We start from the raw sequence: 19064 nt of genomic DNA on the forward strand, positions 1-19064 counted from the left end.
GACTGATAGAAAACCTAAAGTAAGTCCAAGAGATGTGAGGCAGATTTGTCGATTAGTATTGAAAGATCGAAGGAAATCTTCTAAACAGATACAGGAAATTTACACAGCAATGGACTTAGTATTTCTGTGAGGACTGTTCAAAGGAAGTTATTTGACAATGGTCTGAAAGCTAGAGCACTCAGAAAAAAATCCATTTCTCACAAAAGACATCGAGAACATCGTGTAACTTTGTGCAAAAATCATATATCATGGATCAATGAAGACTGGGCGAAAGTGATATGGAGCGATGAAACAAGAATTTCAGTGACTGATTCAAATACGTTCGCCGCCGAAATGGAAAAGCTTTAAATCCTGAGTGCCTCATCGCAACCATGAAACATCATGTTGCTCTCATGATCTTGGGATGCATGTTCAGGAATGGAGTAGGAAGACAACTGATTGTTGAAGGGAATTTGAATGCGGAAAGCTACAAAAAAATATATTCTGGAAGCGAAATTGATACCATCCATTGCTGACTTACACCCAAATTGTGATGACTTCGTATTTCAACAGGAGTACCAAGAGTGTTATGCAGTGGTTTCAAAAGGAAAACATCATGGGTTAAAGTGGCCTGGGAATAGTCCTGACCTTAATCCAATTGAAAACTTGTGGTCAAGGTTAAAAAGTTTGGTTTCTAAAAAAATTCCAGCAACAAAACTCAATTGATTGAAGCCATTATCCACAACTGGTCATCAGCAAGAAAGAACTGCAATGTCTAGAGGACTCTATGCTTCGTAGAATTGATGCTGTCATTAAAAATAATGGTTGCCACACAAAGTACTGTTTACAAGTGAATGAAAAAATTACATGAAAGTGTTTCTAAGTGTTAATATGTTAAAAAAAAAAAAAAAAAAAAAAAAGAAGCTGATATCTCATGTGCTTATTCTGTTTTGACGTAATAATGGGTTTTATCTTAATGGATATGACCAGTCTCGTGGGCTAGTGGTCGGTGCTTCTGACAAAAGTTCATGAGGTCCCGGGTTCGATTCCCGGTTAAGAACACAGGATTTTTTTTCCATGGTCTGGAAATTAGGTTAGGTTTAGGTTTAAGACCTCTCCTGGCACTTCATAATCATAATATCATCATCATCATCATCATCATCATCATCATTATCATCATCATCATCGGGGCAGCGTAACTCCGCCTTCCAGGCGCCCCAACTTCAGGAATGAGTTACAAATAAGCCATTACCAGAAGAGGCCAGAAATGTCAAATGACAACCTGATGGCATTGGAAAAAAAAATCTTAATGGACATTATAATAGCGTGCGTACCATCATGTAACAGAAATTAAGCCATTTACAGATGCGGAGATTTTAAGGAGTGCCTTCTACTTGTATGTGACACTAATTTCTAAACTTCCAAATTCGAAATAGATTACAAGTGAAATAAAACAACAAATAAACCTGCTCGTATTGTTATGATTGTGCAGGAGAGTAGCAGAGTCCGCTCTTCAACTTCAAAATATGAGTAATGTGTTAGTTCTATTACTGTATATTGAAGCAATAATAATAATAATAATAATAATAATAATAATAATAATAGGCTCAATAATTTAATAATTAACAATCCGCGCATTTTGTTAAGCTTCAATGCTGTGAAATGCATTGTGGCTCTCGGTAAATTACTATTTCTCACTTTTCTCTTTTATCTAACTTCTAGTGAGTACTACTGATGTAAAATAATCATGTGACATTAATGTAAAGTTAGCAGTATAAAAGATACAGCAAAAAATGGAATATGCACAGCATGCTAATTTCTTAAAGACTGTGGTTATTATAACTGCATAAAAATCTAAAGAAAATGTGTGTAATTTGTATGACCCTGCGTACTGACCTCGACGAGCATCTTGGCGCACTTGACGTCGGTGACGAGTGGCACGGAGTAGTCGACGGCGAGGCGCCGCGTGCGGTAGCCATGTGTCATGAAGGAAGAGACGCGGCGCGCTCCGCCGTTGCGCATGGGCAGGTTGATCACCAGGTCGAAGTGCTTCCTAGCCAGAAAGTCAGCCAGGTGCTTGAGCTCTCCGCCAGACGGATCTATGTCCTCGAATGTCCACTGCACTGGCTCCACCTACAAAACACCGCAACATCTATCATATTAGGACACAGCTGGAGGCCTGTCGTCAAAGGAAATAAGTTGGGTCCAGGCTTTCAGCAAGTTTTAAGCTTTCATTATTATTAACCTTACAGTTGGATATGTGTGCATTAAATGAAAGCCATTCTAACAGTTAGGCCTAGGTATTGTTAACTTAATATTTTTTGGGAAAAAATTCGCTCCGATACCGGGGATCGAACCCAGGACCTCTCGCTTGGCGCTCTGAGCGCTCTTACCAACTGCGCTATGCCGGGGATCCATCCACAATGCCGGCTCGAATTTCCCCTTTTTACTTCTTCTATGGACAACTCCCTCTCTTGGACATTACGTCATTATACAGGACAGCATGTTAAATGGCGTTTGTGGTCATTTCAACAGTTATTGTTCTGTAAAGCTTATATTTTTATAGCTGAATATCAATCTATAAATCACTCAGTAAGTCAATAGCTAATTCATACAATATCTGGCTGATGAATGTTCTGGCTTGCTTCTTTTCCTCTTAATTGAAATTACAGAGTCCTTTCTCTCTATAAATGATCACGTTTACCTTCTCTATATCTGTGAATTCCAGTTCCTCTTATATTCTCTAATACAGTGTAATTTTTAAGCTACACAACGGCTTTTAAGCTAGATATATAAATTGCCTCTCCGAGAGGCACACATTCAATTTGGATCATACTTCTATAGAAAATCTGCGTATTGTAAAGTCGCGTGCGCTACGAGTTCAGGCGAATAGTGCTTAATGTAATTTCGATGTGAAATATAAATTCGTAGCTGGCAATCAGGTGTTGAGTGTAATAAAACTGAGAATAATAAATACGTTACAACTATTATTTATGTACTATTTCAATTGAAAACTCGGTCATCGGAACAAAAAGAGGTTACACAAGACATTTCCTGATATATCGTCATTGATTACACAAATTCCAGTCCTCGTTCAAGAAATCCCGTGGCTGTTCATTCCGTGAAACGTTCATCTTTAAGCATCCGATATACGCTGTACTTGTCGGGAAAATTAAGCAAAGAAGTTGTTACTGTGCCTGTAGTTAGGGTAGGCTGACCAGACATCCCCGATTTCCGGGGACAGTTCCCGGTTTTGAGTTATTGTCCCCGGGGAGCAAATGTCCCCGTTTTTGTTCCCGGAATTTAATTTTGTCCCCAGAAATTTTTATTTTGTTTCAATAACATTTTACACGTAAATATTTAAGTATCGTGATGGAACTGCTGCACATTTCTGAACGATTCTAAGTATGAGACAGAAGAACCAGCACAGAATGAGATATTCCCCACTCTTTGAGAAGAATATAGCATCTTTGTCTTTAGTCATCTTAGCATTCGCATTGCGTGGAAGCGTTAGAACTGACACAGCGTCCATTTTTAAGTAGTTCAAAAAAATGAGAAATTTTATGACAAACCAACAGGTGAATATGTGGTATGATGTTTTTCAACATTAAAAAAAAATCCACTCCATTTCAAAAACTTCTCAAAATAGTGTCATTAATCATGTGTCTTCCAGGCAGTAATTCATCAGCTGAAAGAGTATTCTCAACAATGAACTCAATCTGGACTGATGAAAAGTCAAGAATGAAAGTTGAAGTCGGGGTCAGAGATTTTCATTAACACTTACATAGGCCTATATACTCACCCTATACATGACATAACTCTTCACAGACACACATAATGTACAACGTGGCCCGCCGAAGTGGTGTACAAATTGAAAATGGGTCACAGTTCTGCCATGTATCCGCAATATGCAGAACCCGACTCACGTAAGTGAAGTGGGTAGGCATTAGATACATACACAGTTAAAGTTTTGTTACAAGTGAAAACAACCTTCATTTCTCATATAAGAACTTTCGTTCCCTGGATTACACACAAAATCGAAATTAACATGCATGACTATGTTTAAAAACTGTACAGAAAAGTTGATACAGTACACTGCATGTATTTTTTTTCCCCATAAATATAGACTACACAAAATGGCCATATATAAATAATCATTATTAATATCTTTATATTTTAAAAAATCGGCTTCTAAAAACGACATGAATACTAAAATATAAGCCTACTGAGATGAACAAAAGTAGGTATAGACCTATACAGTTGTTAATGTGTAAATAATGCTAAAGGACTCCAATTTGAACATCGCCATATTGTATTTTTGACTTCAAATAAAGGACCAGTATTTTTTAATGAAATAATTACGTTCCATGTAGGCTACATTATCTCAAGAAAAAATTAACTGGCACATACTGATTAAGTACAAATTCCGTCCAACAGCTGAGGAGAAATAAATAACAACTGATAAATGGGATGCCCAAAGCAATTTTTCAGCTGAAAGTTTCTTGAAAATGAGTATTCCCGCGAATTTCTCAAAACCTACTTCCTGCAGCATTACAATATGCACTTTTTCTAATGGGAAAATAAAACAAAATGCGATTTAGCTGTGTCCCTGTGGCTGTGTACGAGACACAACCGTAGGTTTTGCGTTAACACGTCTGGCTTAATCGACAGATCTAGATGAAGTTTTTCGTTTGGCACTAGCACATCAGAGTCGCAAGATATAGAGTCGCAAATTTTCTCCCACGCCCAAAATGGCCGCCAGTCGCCGCGGACCGCCAATATCATGCTCACATCGTAGTTGCATACCCGTTCGAACGAGACCACATTTATTTCAATCGTATTATTAGTCACGAAGTTAGTGTCGGAATGATTATTATGAAAACGTTACATCGCCGTTTCCGTCCTGGTACCCCATGTGTCGGTCTAATTTTAAACACGTATTCACGTCAAAACGTTGTAGAAGTACTTCATTCGAACTGTATTTTTTATTTTTCTAGTTTAAGTTTCAGACACAGATCTCATAAGGTCTTTGGAGACGTGTTCACGAAGCAGGAAACCTTGGTGACCGCACCTGAAGACCAACAATATTTTTACGGCCTCTATTTACAGATTCGCCCAGGGCCTTTGTTGGCAGGTGTGTTTGTAACTTGCTACGCAGCATTATCAGAACAATGAAGATTGTTGACGTCAACCCCTCCTACTATCTCCTTCCGGCGGACGCGATTAGAAGAGAAATCTCAGGTTTCCACTCGTAAGCTGAGCGATGCAAGTGCAGCGTGGGCTAACCCTTGAGCTCCTGATAAGAGTCGAGGGTAGCTGGTGGGGCGACACACTGCAGATATTTTCTAGGACGTCTGAGGTCTTTCGCTCGAGAGTAAGATAAGAAGTAAGCAAATAAATACATACAGTATATATATATATATATATATATATATATATATATATATATATATATATATATTCATTGAGATTCATATCCGGCCCTTGCACATTCCCTTCGAAAGAAAAGCAAAATCAGAAGCTCCCTACATTTACAGCAAGTATATAGTAGAAGAACATATGCTGAGTTCGAAGTGAAATACTTGCCCTAGGACAGAAAACTATTAATCAATTGACATTTTATGATAAAAACCAGGTGATGTGCAGTTCACTCTAGAGAAGATAATATTTTGACCGCCGTACAGAAAATAAAAGTAAGTATTCGAAAATGAAGTTTCAGGAAAAATATCCCTATTCAGGACGGTGTTGTATTAACGCATAGGCTACATATTCAAAGAGGGGAATTTTCTTTCCCCGATTGGAAATGAACATAGACATGCAGAAGTTGGGAAAAAAATCCAGAAAGGGGGAAATTTGCAGACTTATGTGGAAGAAAGCGAGCTAGCTACGTGCAAGTGGAAATGTAGCGAGAGAGGGAAGCTTTCCAGTTCACTTCTTCGTTCCCCTTACGAGCAGGTAAATTTTAACGAGATACCGAATGGCCTATATGGAATTAATCTTATTGTTTAGGCTATAGTCAATGAATTTCTCGGAGGACTTCAAATAAAGTTCTTGAAAACTGAAATCTATATTTTTTGTGCTCTGCTTGATCGTAAAATTTAATTAAACAAAATCCAAAATATACAGATTTATACAGATTTACAATTTTAATGAGAATATGGGTATTATGTGTATTACGGGAAAGTTCTGAACTGCCGCAGAGTTGTCAAAAATTTCTGTTGAGAGCAATAGCAAATCACGTCATACGGTTAAAAAGAAAAGTATATAGTAGAAGGAACACAAAGAACATGTTTACCTACTTACTTGTTTATTTTTATTTATTGCTTGTTTATTTATTCTCGTTTAATTTGTATTTATTTGCTCAATTTTTATTTATTTATAGTTTATTAATTTATTTTAAAAGAACATATTCTTATCAATCATATGTGAAAATGAAGAATGGAGAATTCTGGGTTTGCAGTGAAAGACCTGTTCTTGGGCAGAAAACAATGAATGAACGAAAATGAAAACATCATCTTAAAAAGTAAACTGTTAACAGTCCACAGACAGTAAAATAAAATTGTAATCTTTCATCATTTGCTGACAATGCAATGTTGAATTGAGCCAAGTAGCTGTGATACTTGTGAGAGATAAGAAGTTGTTAGTACCGTGCCTTTTAGATGACAGCATCGTACGAAAATAGTTGACATAAATAACGGAACGTGACTACTATTTTCCACAAAAAGATAATTTTTTTTTCAATTAGTATAGTAACAAAACAAACAGTGTTAAAATTATGGCTCGGCTACTATGCATGTTTGCTTAGCAATCAAGTATTACCAGAATATTTAGACATTGTATATTCCGTGCTTGGCATAGTGCTGCAATAATTATGGTTCTCACAACAGAGGAAAAGGTTTTATTGTTGAATATTATTGCCATTCGTATGTACTGTACTTCGAAGTGTAAATAGTTCAAGTTTGGAACATGTTTCAGATGGCTTTCGTGAAATGTTTCACAAGTCTTCACCGGGTATTACTCGACTGAGGCCAGTGGAGTCCTGCAGCCCGCAGCGCCACTTGTACTGCTCCTGCGTTCGTATAGCGTCATCGCTAGTTCACATTATGCCCGCGGCTCCACTCGCCTCGGTCGAGTAATAACACGGTTATGTGACAAATTGTTCACAAATTGTAACACATTCACTTTGCTCTGGGAACATTTTGGGAACGCATAATTTTCCGTGGAATGCACTTTTCTTATCTATCACATTCACCTGACCTTACATCACTCGATGCCTACGTATGTGATAAGATGAAGTTCATCTTGATGGAGAATCCACCGACAACAATATTGTGGAATTACGGGAAGCGATAGTGGCTTTCTTTCACCAACTATGACAACCTTTATTTGCAAACATGTTTGAGAATCTACGTCATTGTGTCACTGTCAATGGGGAAATGGGAGGACAAAAATTTAAAAGGTACGAGAAAACACGTCCTTGCAAGAGAATTTGAGGCTGAGAAAAACTGAACATGTGAGCTCCAAGCCTGACAGCCACTTTTCTCACTCCGAGTTTCGCCAGTCCACTGGTGAATTTTGAAGGGAAAAGCCGCAAATGGAAGTAATCTTATAGCTACCACATGAGGGGGGGGGGGAGAAATATGGCAGAACAGCAACAGGTAAGGTTCACCGAATATGTTAAAAGTCTGACAACGAGTGGGACTGTCGCAGTCCTCGCAAGAGAAGGGATCCTAGCCCTTGCGCTGTGCGAATGACATTCGAGTAAATGCGCCTCAAGTACCGAAAGCAATATGCAAAGCCAAGGCCCATATTTCGAAAGTTTTAGCTAGGAAAAGTGCCGAAATTTTTGTTGGGGGGGGGTGTCCATATCTTTTAGGACTTATCCCGTCATTTGTCTTAGCGCCTTAGGAAAACCACGGAAAACCACAGTCAGAATGAGGCGTCTCAATTTAGGAGACTAGCCAATTGACTTTGAAGTGACTCTATTAAAATGTAGCTCGATATATTCTGAGACATGATTGTGAGAAGAGGGAGCGTTATTGTTATAGTCCTAGTTGAATTTCGCAATGAGACAGAATGTTGGGGTGTTTCTGTCATAATATGAGATGTGGATGGGTCTTTATCCTGAGCTTGAGGCCTAGAAAATAATGGAAAACATTTTGAACATGTGTTTTACAAAAAAAAGCGATAGTGAACATGAATTTTTGTTTTACAAAGATATGATTGCGTTCCAGTTCATTAAAACGCTTTACTTGACTTGTAGTTTATTACAGATTACTAATACATAAAAGTAGAGTAGCCTATGCATATTCAGTATTGTTCGTTTTGGTGCGTATACTGTATTTACATCTTCCTTGGTAGTACACAAGTTACCGTGCTTATGTCTGGAGAAATACCGCTGATTCAGACTCAGCCGAGAGCGTTGGATTCTCATTGCATGAGGAAGTAAAGTATTTCGAGTAGATACACCTGGTTTTTCGAAAGAAGAGAAATGACAGTTAAGCGGCCGTACTTGGAACTACAGCGTTACGTTGCCAATTTGGACGACCACGCGATTAGCTGATGCGAGCTACCAGCTGACGTTAATGATAACTGACGTGAAGTTTTAAAAGAATGCATTATGCAAGAATCGACTGAGAATGAAACACGAAACGTATTAATGGCTGACATTTTGTACACAGCTATTGAGCTATTGAGCACTCACCACGTTGGAATTGTAAATTTGGCAATTCAATCGTTGTTAATATAGCAACGGGCTTACCACGCTATATGATTTTCAGTTGTTGTCCCATCTTCAGAAAGAAACAGGTATACAGTAGAAGAATATAGTCTACTGCATGCAAAAGAATAAAAACAAAAATAACTCAGACCCGTTAATATTTCGTTCTCCACTTCTGTTAAATGCAAATGGATTGTCTTCATTAACAAGCGCAAAGATTACTCAAGTACTACTACAAGAAAATAAGTAAACTTGTGTTTGTGTACCTTGGCTGGCTTTCGAGGGCTGGACCCGACGTATACTTACAAGGAAACCGTCCCAGATCGTGGAGCTTGAATTTGTATTTCAGCAAGAGTACTCTATTAATGTGAGTTAAGAGAAAAAGAAGCATTAATGCAAGAGCTGTGAAATGGTGTCGCGGAATTATAAGGATCCGAGTGCGCGCAAGAAACGGTATAAGTAACAACGATGATTCAATATATTTCGTAAACGAGGAAAAAATGAAACGAATAACTATCACCACGTTTCTTAACGAACGAAAATTAGTTTAAATATGTATTTTTATTAAATTTAAGCCCCACCTGGACGGTTCATTGTAAGACACATTTTGGCCCACTGTGCGCTACATGCGATGATTGTTCAAGTTCGACAGGTGGCCTGGAAGGCATTCGTAAATCCAACGCTAACAGGTTGATCATATTGCATCAGCCCTGACAGAACCAGGTCCAGTTTCGCGGACAAGTAGCCTGATAAGCCTCAGAGGCCCGGAGGCTCAAATCTCCTGATCAGCAGACGCTCTCAGGTGGGCCATCCTGTCTCAGCTCCTGACAGAGTCAGATCTCGCCCGCATATAAGTAGCCTGATAAGCCTCCGAGGCCCGGAGGCTCAAGCCTCCTGATCAGCAGACGCTCTCAGGTGGGCTATCCTGTCTCAGCTCCTGACAGAGCCAGGACTCGCCCGCATACAAATAGACTGATAAGCCCCAGAGGCCCGTAGCCCTAAGCCCTTCCTATATCAGCATCGGAAACCCGTACTACCCCCAGACTTCTCTCCAGCCTTATTTTTACTATTGAGGGAGAGGTGGAGAGTGTTGGTGGAATGACAGAGAGAAACGGGAGTACCCCGAGAAAACCTCTAACGTCTGCTTTGTCCGCCTAGGCAGAAGATCAGTGCTTCAGCCACAGACGCAGCTGTTTGTATCTTACAGTTTGTATTAACTGCTAGACTTTTGTAGCTCACTTGATCTTTTACAGTACTTAACCATGCTCAACTTTCAAAGGAACTTTTGACGTGATGTTCTCAAAAGTTTCCTTCTCAGAGCTCATTCTATTACGTGCTATAAATATACGACACTAAAACCCGCTTTCATTTTCGTTCCGAAAAAAGCCATGATGAAAGCTTTTATTCCCTCTTAAAAATTCAACTTCGTTAGAATTTGAGATCGCGAACCTGGAATCCAACGGCAAATTTGATAGCCACTTGTCTACCGAGAACTATAAAACGTAGACAAAAATTATTAATGTTACTCAGCAGAAACCTGAAAGCATCAATCAACTTTTCATATGAGTCGCAGTAATGCACGATCAGTTATCTTATCACAATTATTACTTTTCTGCTTCGAAGAATTTTTTATACATAACAATCTTCCATAAACCTGATGGAGAAATATGTTAGGGAATATTAATTAATCCAGAGCAGTGACAGCTTCCTCGTTACATTTACGCAGTATATAATAGATTGCAATTACGTAAATCAAACACTAAGAAACTCCGACGCATGAGCCATTTCTCACCAGTGAGATGATTTTTAGGAAATTTTAAAACTATAAAATTTTATTTTTAAAATATCATACAAATTTCTTGCAGCTAGGTCGCAAATATGATGACAATCTCCAATTTTAGTATACCAGTAAAAAAAAATACGACATTAACAATTTAACAGTATAGAGGTTTTTTGATTAGTTGTTTCCCCTCTCTTTTTTTTTTTTTTTCCTTTTCCTTGTAGAGGAAGTTCGTCAGAATAAAAAATACACATCGCAAAACACACGCCAGTGTATTACACAAAAATAGTTAATGAACTTCGCGTTTGTTACTGTTACTAGTTTAATAAAATCTACGTCATCGTTCATAGTTGTGATTATGTCTCACCATTTCATCCTTTACGAAGAGTTTAATATATATTGCAATATCTTGCACAGAATAGGGACCGATGGCGGGCTTATGTGAGGGCGACAATGAACCTCCGGGTTCCTTAAAAGCCATTTGTAAGTAAGTAAGTATAATACCAAGTTTTCAAACAGAAATGGTGGGATTTAGAATATCGACATCCAATATACAAACATTACCAAACTGTTGTGAAATTGTGAAACAAATTCAGCTGGGTTCATCTAAATGGTTGATGCTTAATTCGTTATTTTACGACGCTTTATCAACTCCTATGGTTATCCAGCGTCTGAATGAGATGAAGGTCATAATGTTAGCGAAATGAGTCCAATGTCCAGAGCCGAAAGTCACCTAGCATTTGCTCTTAATGGATTGAGAGGAAATCTCTGAAAAATCTCAACCCGGTAACTTGTCTGAACCAGGATTTGAAGCCGGACCCGCTCATTTACGGTCAGGCATGCTAACCGTTAATCCAAAGGAGTGGACTCCATCAATTAAAATGCATGTTTAATTATATACGTTTTAAATGTATAATTCTTTGTCATAAAATATAATAGCCTACTCCATGAATGACAAAATAACTTCTTGTTCTACTGTTGTCACGCCAGGAGAAGTCGCCTGAAGTACTTAGAAGGGGCGGAGGGGAAACAGTCGCGCATGCGCACCGCGCTGTTCACTGCAATATTCCTGTTTCACAAACATCTACTGCACGTGTCTATTAGTCTTTACGACTTTGTGAAATAATAGTGGGGTTTTTATTCTAGTGTTTTATTAGTTACAACAAGACGATTGTTTTCAGTATACCGCATGTCTTTGTATTGCTTTAGTTATCGTTTGCTTTTCGTGTTATTAGTGTTGATAATATAGTTAATAGAATTTATGTTATTGTATACTGTTATTTAGGTTTATAGCAGTTTTTTGTTTATTGTCAATATGTCGACAAAGAGGAAACAAGAATTGACAATCTATAGCGAAGAAAGGAATATTATTAGAAGTGCAAAATAATTCTGTGATGAAGAAAAAGAACAACAGTGCCTTTGCATTCCTCTTACGAAACCTACAGCAAAGGCAGAAAAATTACTCTAATCTATCCACAAGAACAATACAGCGTATAAGGAATGAAATGAAAGACTGCACAGAAGAAAGTACGTTGTCGACACCTGAGGGAGAAAAAACGGAAAGGTCCAGACTACCGAAACGCAAATGCAGATGACTTCGACGGGAGATTGACAAAAAAGATATAATTGAGAATTTTTATTTGAAAAAGAAAGAGGGCCACCGGCGTAGCTCAGAAGGTAGCGCGTTTGCCTGCTGATCTGCAGTTGCGCTCGGGAATGAGTTCGATTCCGGCTTGCGCTGACTACCTGGTTGGGATTTTTTCCGCGGTTTTCCCAAGCGGAAGGCAAATGTCAGATAATCTATGGCGAATCCTTGGTTTCATTTCGGCAAATACCACCTCGCCATCATCAATTCAATCGACAGTGAAGAAGCTAGTAGTTATTACAGTGTTGTTAAATAACAAGTAACAAATAAGTAGTACCAAGCTGCAACAAACTTCTACAATTCTACAAGAGAAAATTGATTTGAAATGAAAGACAACATTAAAAGAATACTGAAGAAAAAGAATTTCAGGTGGAAGAAATGTGCAGCAAGAAAAAAAATTTTAGGAAAACACTGTAAATTAGAATACGTGAAGATATCTACAGCAAATAAGAAAGCTTAGGAAAGTGGAAAAACCGATTTTGTACCTGGACGAGATGCGGATAGATAGGCCTACCAATTTAACGTTTCCCAAGTGCTGGCACGATAAAAATGTTACGGGAGTTTTGACTACCATAAATGTGTCCAGAAGACTCATTGTTGTCCATCAGAATGGGGGCGGTGGGACTAATGGCTTTGTTGAGAGATTCGAATTAATATACACGGCTGGAACATAAATAGTCGATTATCATGGACAGATGGTACTCCAACAATTTTGAAAAATGTGATAATGATAGCCATAGCGACAACACCAAAGATACGGAATCTTTTATGTCTGACTCCGTTCCCTTGCAGCCAAGTAAGTGGACTGAAGTTTTCAGGTCAGAGTGTAGCGTAAAGTTCCCCCAACCCGCCTATCTACTCCCCGCGCCAACTCGTAGAGCGAAGACAGTACTTCACATTTACATATCTTTGCTGTAGATAATCTACAGAAGTCAATATTCGACACATCCTACAGTATAATAGCCATTTGGTATAAAAAGCCATATCGTCAAACGTAGCAGACATTCTTAGGAAAGTAAAATATAAGATCTAAAGTAATACCAAGAAAATGCGCCATTGAAAAACTTGAAACATGTTATGATGATGCAAAACAAATAGAAATGTTTTACAAATTGTCCTTAAAATATGAGTTGTTGTTTAGTCAACTGTCCGAAGAAAGATTGGAACCTCATAAGATCACTTCAAAGTTGAGGCACATTTGCTCTGAAGTTAAGTACACACAATAACGCAGTGTTTACAAAGCAGCTGGTAAGGTAGTTAGTTCTCTCCACTCATAGCCTACGCGTCCTACGCACATACTTTTAGTTGGATGGAGCAATACAGGCTGAGCAAGGAAATTAAATGTTCGACTGAAGGGCAAACGTAAATATTACGTTGGTTAGAATACATCGCATTATTAGGTTGCAGAAACGTAATGATATTCTTAGTTCTATAAACTGTTAAACAGAGCAATAAGGTACTTTGTACAAATTAATAATAATAATAATAATAATAATAATAATAATAATAATAATAATACTTATTTTTAGAATATCAAAACACATACCATTTGTAACTGTAGGCCTACATAAATTGCAAAATAAGGGAAAGCAGCGACAAACACAGTAATAAAATTATAAAACATAGTTCACAGAAATAGACTTGTCTGAAACTAATTAGCTTACTATAAAAGAAACAATATTTAGGTAACACATTTAGAAAATAATATGTTTTATCTAATATAAACTCATTACCTACTAAGAAACGAAGATAATATTATAAAAATTGAAACTAACTTAAGTATTATACAAGTCACACAAGTATTTGTGTGCACTCATAGTTGAGTTCTGGCGTCTTGTCAACTCATTTGAGTCGTGTGGATACAAAGGAAAAATTGTGATAGTGTCGTGAATAGTTCCTGGGGTAGCTCAGTCAGAAGAGCGTTCGCGCGCTAAGCGAAGGGTCCCGGGATCGATACCTGGCCCCGGAACAATTTTTCCTTGAAATTATTCTAACTTAAGTATTCTATTCAGTAAGAATTTAATTTTAGTAATAAGTAAAAATTTTTAAGTTTTTTAGGTTAACTTGACAACAAAATACAGTAAACTGAGAATCAAATGAATTAAAATGAAGTAATGGTATCACAAATTAACACGATAACTTATTAAAAATATACAGTGTGTTAAATATAATAATATATTAATACTAATTTAAATTACGTATTCTAAATATCTCCAATTTCTAATTTGGATTCATAAAGTATAATTTTTAAGTATAGATACCGGTACTTCAAAATCACGTCATAAATTTTAGTCCATAATTTATTAAGGCTGTTTTTTTTCCCCAGCAACATTCTGATGCATTTTGCCATTTCTAAATATTTCTACTATGAGGTTTTTTGTGGAAGGAATTTAATAATGTATATTTAAAAATGTGTTCAAATTGAGTTTCATTCTTGACAACGCAATGACTTCACGCAGTCCCAACTGTCCCAGCTTCTTTTCTAGTACATACGAAATCTTCAGTCAGACCGGAAAAAGTAAAGAAGCCTGTTCCACCAGCTCCGTCCAACATTCCGCTATTAGTTAACCTGTACCTCCCCGCTTGGGACCTGAACTTCGAAGTCTACTCGTAAGTTACATAACATCTAAAATTATGTGTTAAATAAACTTTATTATATAATATAAACGATGGCAACATGCCAATAAATGAAAGCAACCACATGCCAAGAGAATAAAATTAAAATTTAAGAATTGTGGCAGGAAACACAGCGCTCTAGGATTACCTGTGAAATAAACACATTCGAGAAGAATTTGAAATAATCAACTTAAAATAATTATATGAATATGTAAAACATATTATATACAATTGCAAAAATAGGAATTTCAAGTTGACGTCGATAATTTAAAAAATACAATGCGATTATTTCCTGATGTACCATTGCCTACAAGATCAGCGCGGCAAGCAGAGTCAAATTTTTATCTGTTGTTGTTACAAATGTGGATTATTATTTTTATAACTCATTTATTTACAGCGACATTTATTAACAGTACAAATTTGTAATCATATTCCCCGCACATTAAACGACCGTCAAAGAGAGGAATTTGCGGGTTGCCAGTACACTGCTCCATCGATTTAGTAGAATGCGCTTGAATCTAAAGGGAAAAAACACAACAGTATAACATGGTCTGTTGTTGTGATGAGAATCCAAGCCCCCACTTATCGGTAAAGCGTCATGTCACAAACACGTACACGTCTTAGGATTTCTGACAAAAAATATTATTCAACACATTGAAAACGGCACAAATATTAAGGATACTGCTGGGGAGTTTAAGTAATGTTCATTCCATCACTCATTTACTCACTCACTCATTTATTTATTTATTTATTTATTTATTTATTTATTTATTGTATTTTATAGACAGATATATTCTAGGAAATAAAATTGATTTGTATTAACGTTGAAACAGATTCACTTTTTATAATGAATTAACGATTAGCGCATGCGCATTGAAGAGAGCCGAGGGGGCGAGATGATTCCTGTATTCACAAATGTACTGGAAATAGAAATCTCACCTTCGAAATAGCTCATTACTTTCTTATCAACGTTCTCATCAGAATTACGATTATAATTTTGTGTTGTCATGTACAGTTTTCAAAAAAAAAAAAGTGGCCGCCCTCGTGAACAGCGAATATTTTCAAAGTCCACTTCGGGTCGCGGCGATGTTACACGATGCATGTGCTTGTACAAGCAGTTCCGGAAATATGAAAGTGTTCCATATCTGTGCCTCGTAGACCAGCGGTAGAGTGCTTGTTTAATGATTCAAAGGTCGTGGGTTCGGGCCTTCTTCAAGTTTCCATTTTGTTTTTTAATCGTTCTTTAGCGATGTAAATAATATTCAAATTATCATTTATATCCATTTATCGTTCTTTATGGATATCACGTTATTTATATTTTGTTATCGTTCTTTAGAGATATGAATAAAATTCAGGTCATCATTTGTATTCTGTTATCGTTTTATAACGATATGAATAATAATTATTATTATTGTATCTCCAATGGGGGTTAGCCCTATTTTACATATGTATGTTAGGGCTATAGTTTTATACACAAAAAAAGATGGGCATAAAGAGAAATGGAAAAGAAAATTAAATTAGCTTACGCGATGTAAACAAAACATAAACAATCCGTAAATTAGGCATTGCGATTGCAAAACAAATATCAGTTATCAATTTGAAACATATAAAAACATTAACAACACACATATGTAACACTTCTATAACACAAATATGCAGCTTTCCGTACCATACATCATAAATTAATATACAATAGTCACACAAACACAATCAAACTATAATTACGACATTGCGACGACATCAAGCATCCCATAACTGACTCACATACATAACAAATCAAGCATCCGTTACAACACATACACTTCAACATAGTAACCACACTTTTAAAAGTTACAAATTTGGCTCCAAGAAGAATAAATAGGACACTGTTACTAATTACTATTCTTCTATAATTTCTTAAATACATCTGTAATAAATCTGTGAAATTCCGATATGAATAATATTCACGTTTTTTATATTGTTATCGTTCTTTAGCGATTTAAATAATATTCAAGTTATCATTTATATTCTGTTTTCCTTCATTACCATTATAAAACAATATTCAAGTTATTTATATTGTTATTGTTCTTTCGCAATATATTAATTAAACAAACCGATATTTATCATTTATATTCTGTTATCGTTCTTTAGTGATACTGTATAAATAATGTTCAAGTTATTTATATTGTAATCGTTCTTTAGCGATATAGATAACATACATTTAATATTAGGTTTGGAAAAATCCAGTTGCATAATACTGGTATAGTTTTTCTTTTTGTATTATTACATTATACTATCTTGAACCACAATAAAATGAAAAGGAGTAACGAGGAATTGAACCTGAGACGTTGACATCTAAATTCCGACGTTCGTCCGCTGAGCTACGAGGGCAAAAGTGTGGAAACATTTTCGGAAAAATTGGCCCAATCACACTCTAAGATTTTCTGATGATTCGTAGAAGCTAGTCCAGGATGCGGGGGGCAAAGGCTAATTGAGATTTCCCGGTCTCTGATCGGGTCAAATATCCTGATAGAATTAATATTTAACCCTTGCCGTGACTTTCGGTGAAGTCCGGAGGGCCCAATTAATCAAATCTACTCTCCTCATCTCCACGCTTGGGCCCCCTGGAATTTAATAAGATGCGAAAGAGATAATGGTGTGCGGAAAGCAACGGGATGTTACCGCATTTAGGCCTCTCCTTCCCAAGAAAACTGCAAACATGAACAAAGGAAGCTTTTAATAGAAGAAGAAGGATCTTCTGCGGACCTCTGGAAAAAGAACTAAGGAAGAGACTAGTGAAGTGCTTTGTGTGGAGTTTGGCATTGTATGGGGAAAGAACATGGACATTACGACGAAATGAAGAGAAACGAATTGAAGCATTTGAAATGTGGATGTGGAGAAGAACGGTGCGTGTGAAGTGGACAGACAGAATAAGAAATAAAACTGTGTTTGAAAAAGTGAGTGAAGAAAGAATGATGCTGAAACTGATTAGAAAGAGAAAAAGGAATTGGTTGGGTCTCTGGTTGAAAAGAATAATAGACGACATTAGGATATGTGTGATCATATGCGGAGACTAAGAGGAAGGCAGAAAATAGGAAAGATTGGAGATTGCTGTCCATGGACAGAACATTTATGTATGTATGTTCAGAATGCCTGGAATATCGTGTCTAAGAACAGTCGCTATTTGCAAAGACTAGTCAATTCCATGCCCACTCGACTGCAAGATGATCGAGATAAGAGGAAGATAGACTAAATATTGAATTGTGGCTTTTTGTTTTGTTTTTTGAACGCTTAATTGTTTGAATGTTTTAAGACCGACGCCAGTAAATTTGTTTTGTTTATGCCATGAAAGATATTTTATTGAGAATAAAATCTTTTTTCTTTCCATTTGCAGCCACAATATCATAATGATAAAGTCATGGCATAATATATTAATGAACCTGATGTTAATTACTAAAATAATCATAAAAGAGAAAGGAGGCATTATGTCTAGTTTGTCTCTCTCAAAAACAGAACAAAAAATAACATAAAAAGCACGAGGTTGTAGTCGAACGCAGGACCTCATGAATAAGAGGCCTGAACGCTACCATTACGCTATCGAATAACACACAGTATACTTCAATTATAACTGTAGATATCAGGCAACGTGGTCCAACAACATGTAACATCGCCTGTCTCCGAATTGTAGCGAAGATACCCGAAGGGAACTTTGTTTCAGGAGAGCGGCCACTTTTTCTTTTGACAGCTGTACATGTAAAACTTCCAGTATTCCTGACCTACAACCACAAGTTTTCGGACCGCCGTTTGTCTGGGACAAGTTCTGGAATCTAAATTCTTCAGAGAATTCCAATTAATATTAATTACAGTATTAGTAGCTATGTTCCTTGCGTGTATAGAGGTTGAACCGTAAGTAACGTCAATAATTTCAAGGGTTATTATTAATAGTATTATTATTATTATTATTATTATTATTATTATTATTATTATTATTATTATTTTAGGTATTTCAAACAAAAATCTTTAACACAGTTTTGATCGTTTTTCTTCCTTTTCGAGAAAAAAAAATGTTTAATGTTAAATACTTTATTACTTTTTTTTTTTTTGAAAAGCCATTGATTTAATTCCCAATATGCTCAGCTAATTTAAGACGGCAGTGTATTATGAATTTATGATAATAAATGATTGAAAAAAATTTAGTTTTCAAGTGGGCCTACTTGACTGACGGCTCACGTGGCTCTTGTTTCGTAAAGTGAAGCAGAACAAAACATGGACCACTTTAACAATTTTACACTAATATTTACAATTTACATTATTTACACTAGAATTCGCTATTTTTACTATTTACA

At 36.6% G+C, this 19064-nt stretch overlaps 1 protein-coding gene across 2 annotated transcripts in view; it reads right to left on the reverse strand.

Moving 5' to 3' along the window:
- Nucleotides 1-19064, reverse strand: part of r (carbamoyl-phosphate synthetase 2, aspartate transcarbamylase, and dihydroorotase rudimentary) — a 441968-nt gene that overhangs the window by 138139 nt on the left and 284765 nt on the right. For both annotated transcript variants that reach the window (XM_069820902.1, XM_069820901.1), the window contains exon 21: nt 1876-2112. In XM_069820902.1, coding sequence (XP_069677003.1) covers nt 1876-2112 — 237 coding nt within the window. The remainder of the gene's footprint in view (nt 1-1875; nt 2113-19064) is intronic.

Source organism: Periplaneta americana, chromosome 3, assembly GCF_040183065.1.
Source record: "Periplaneta americana isolate PAMFEO1 chromosome 3, P.americana_PAMFEO1_priV1, whole genome shotgun sequence".
NCBI classification, from domain to species: Eukaryota; Metazoa; Arthropoda; class Insecta; order Blattodea; family Blattidae; genus Periplaneta; species Periplaneta americana.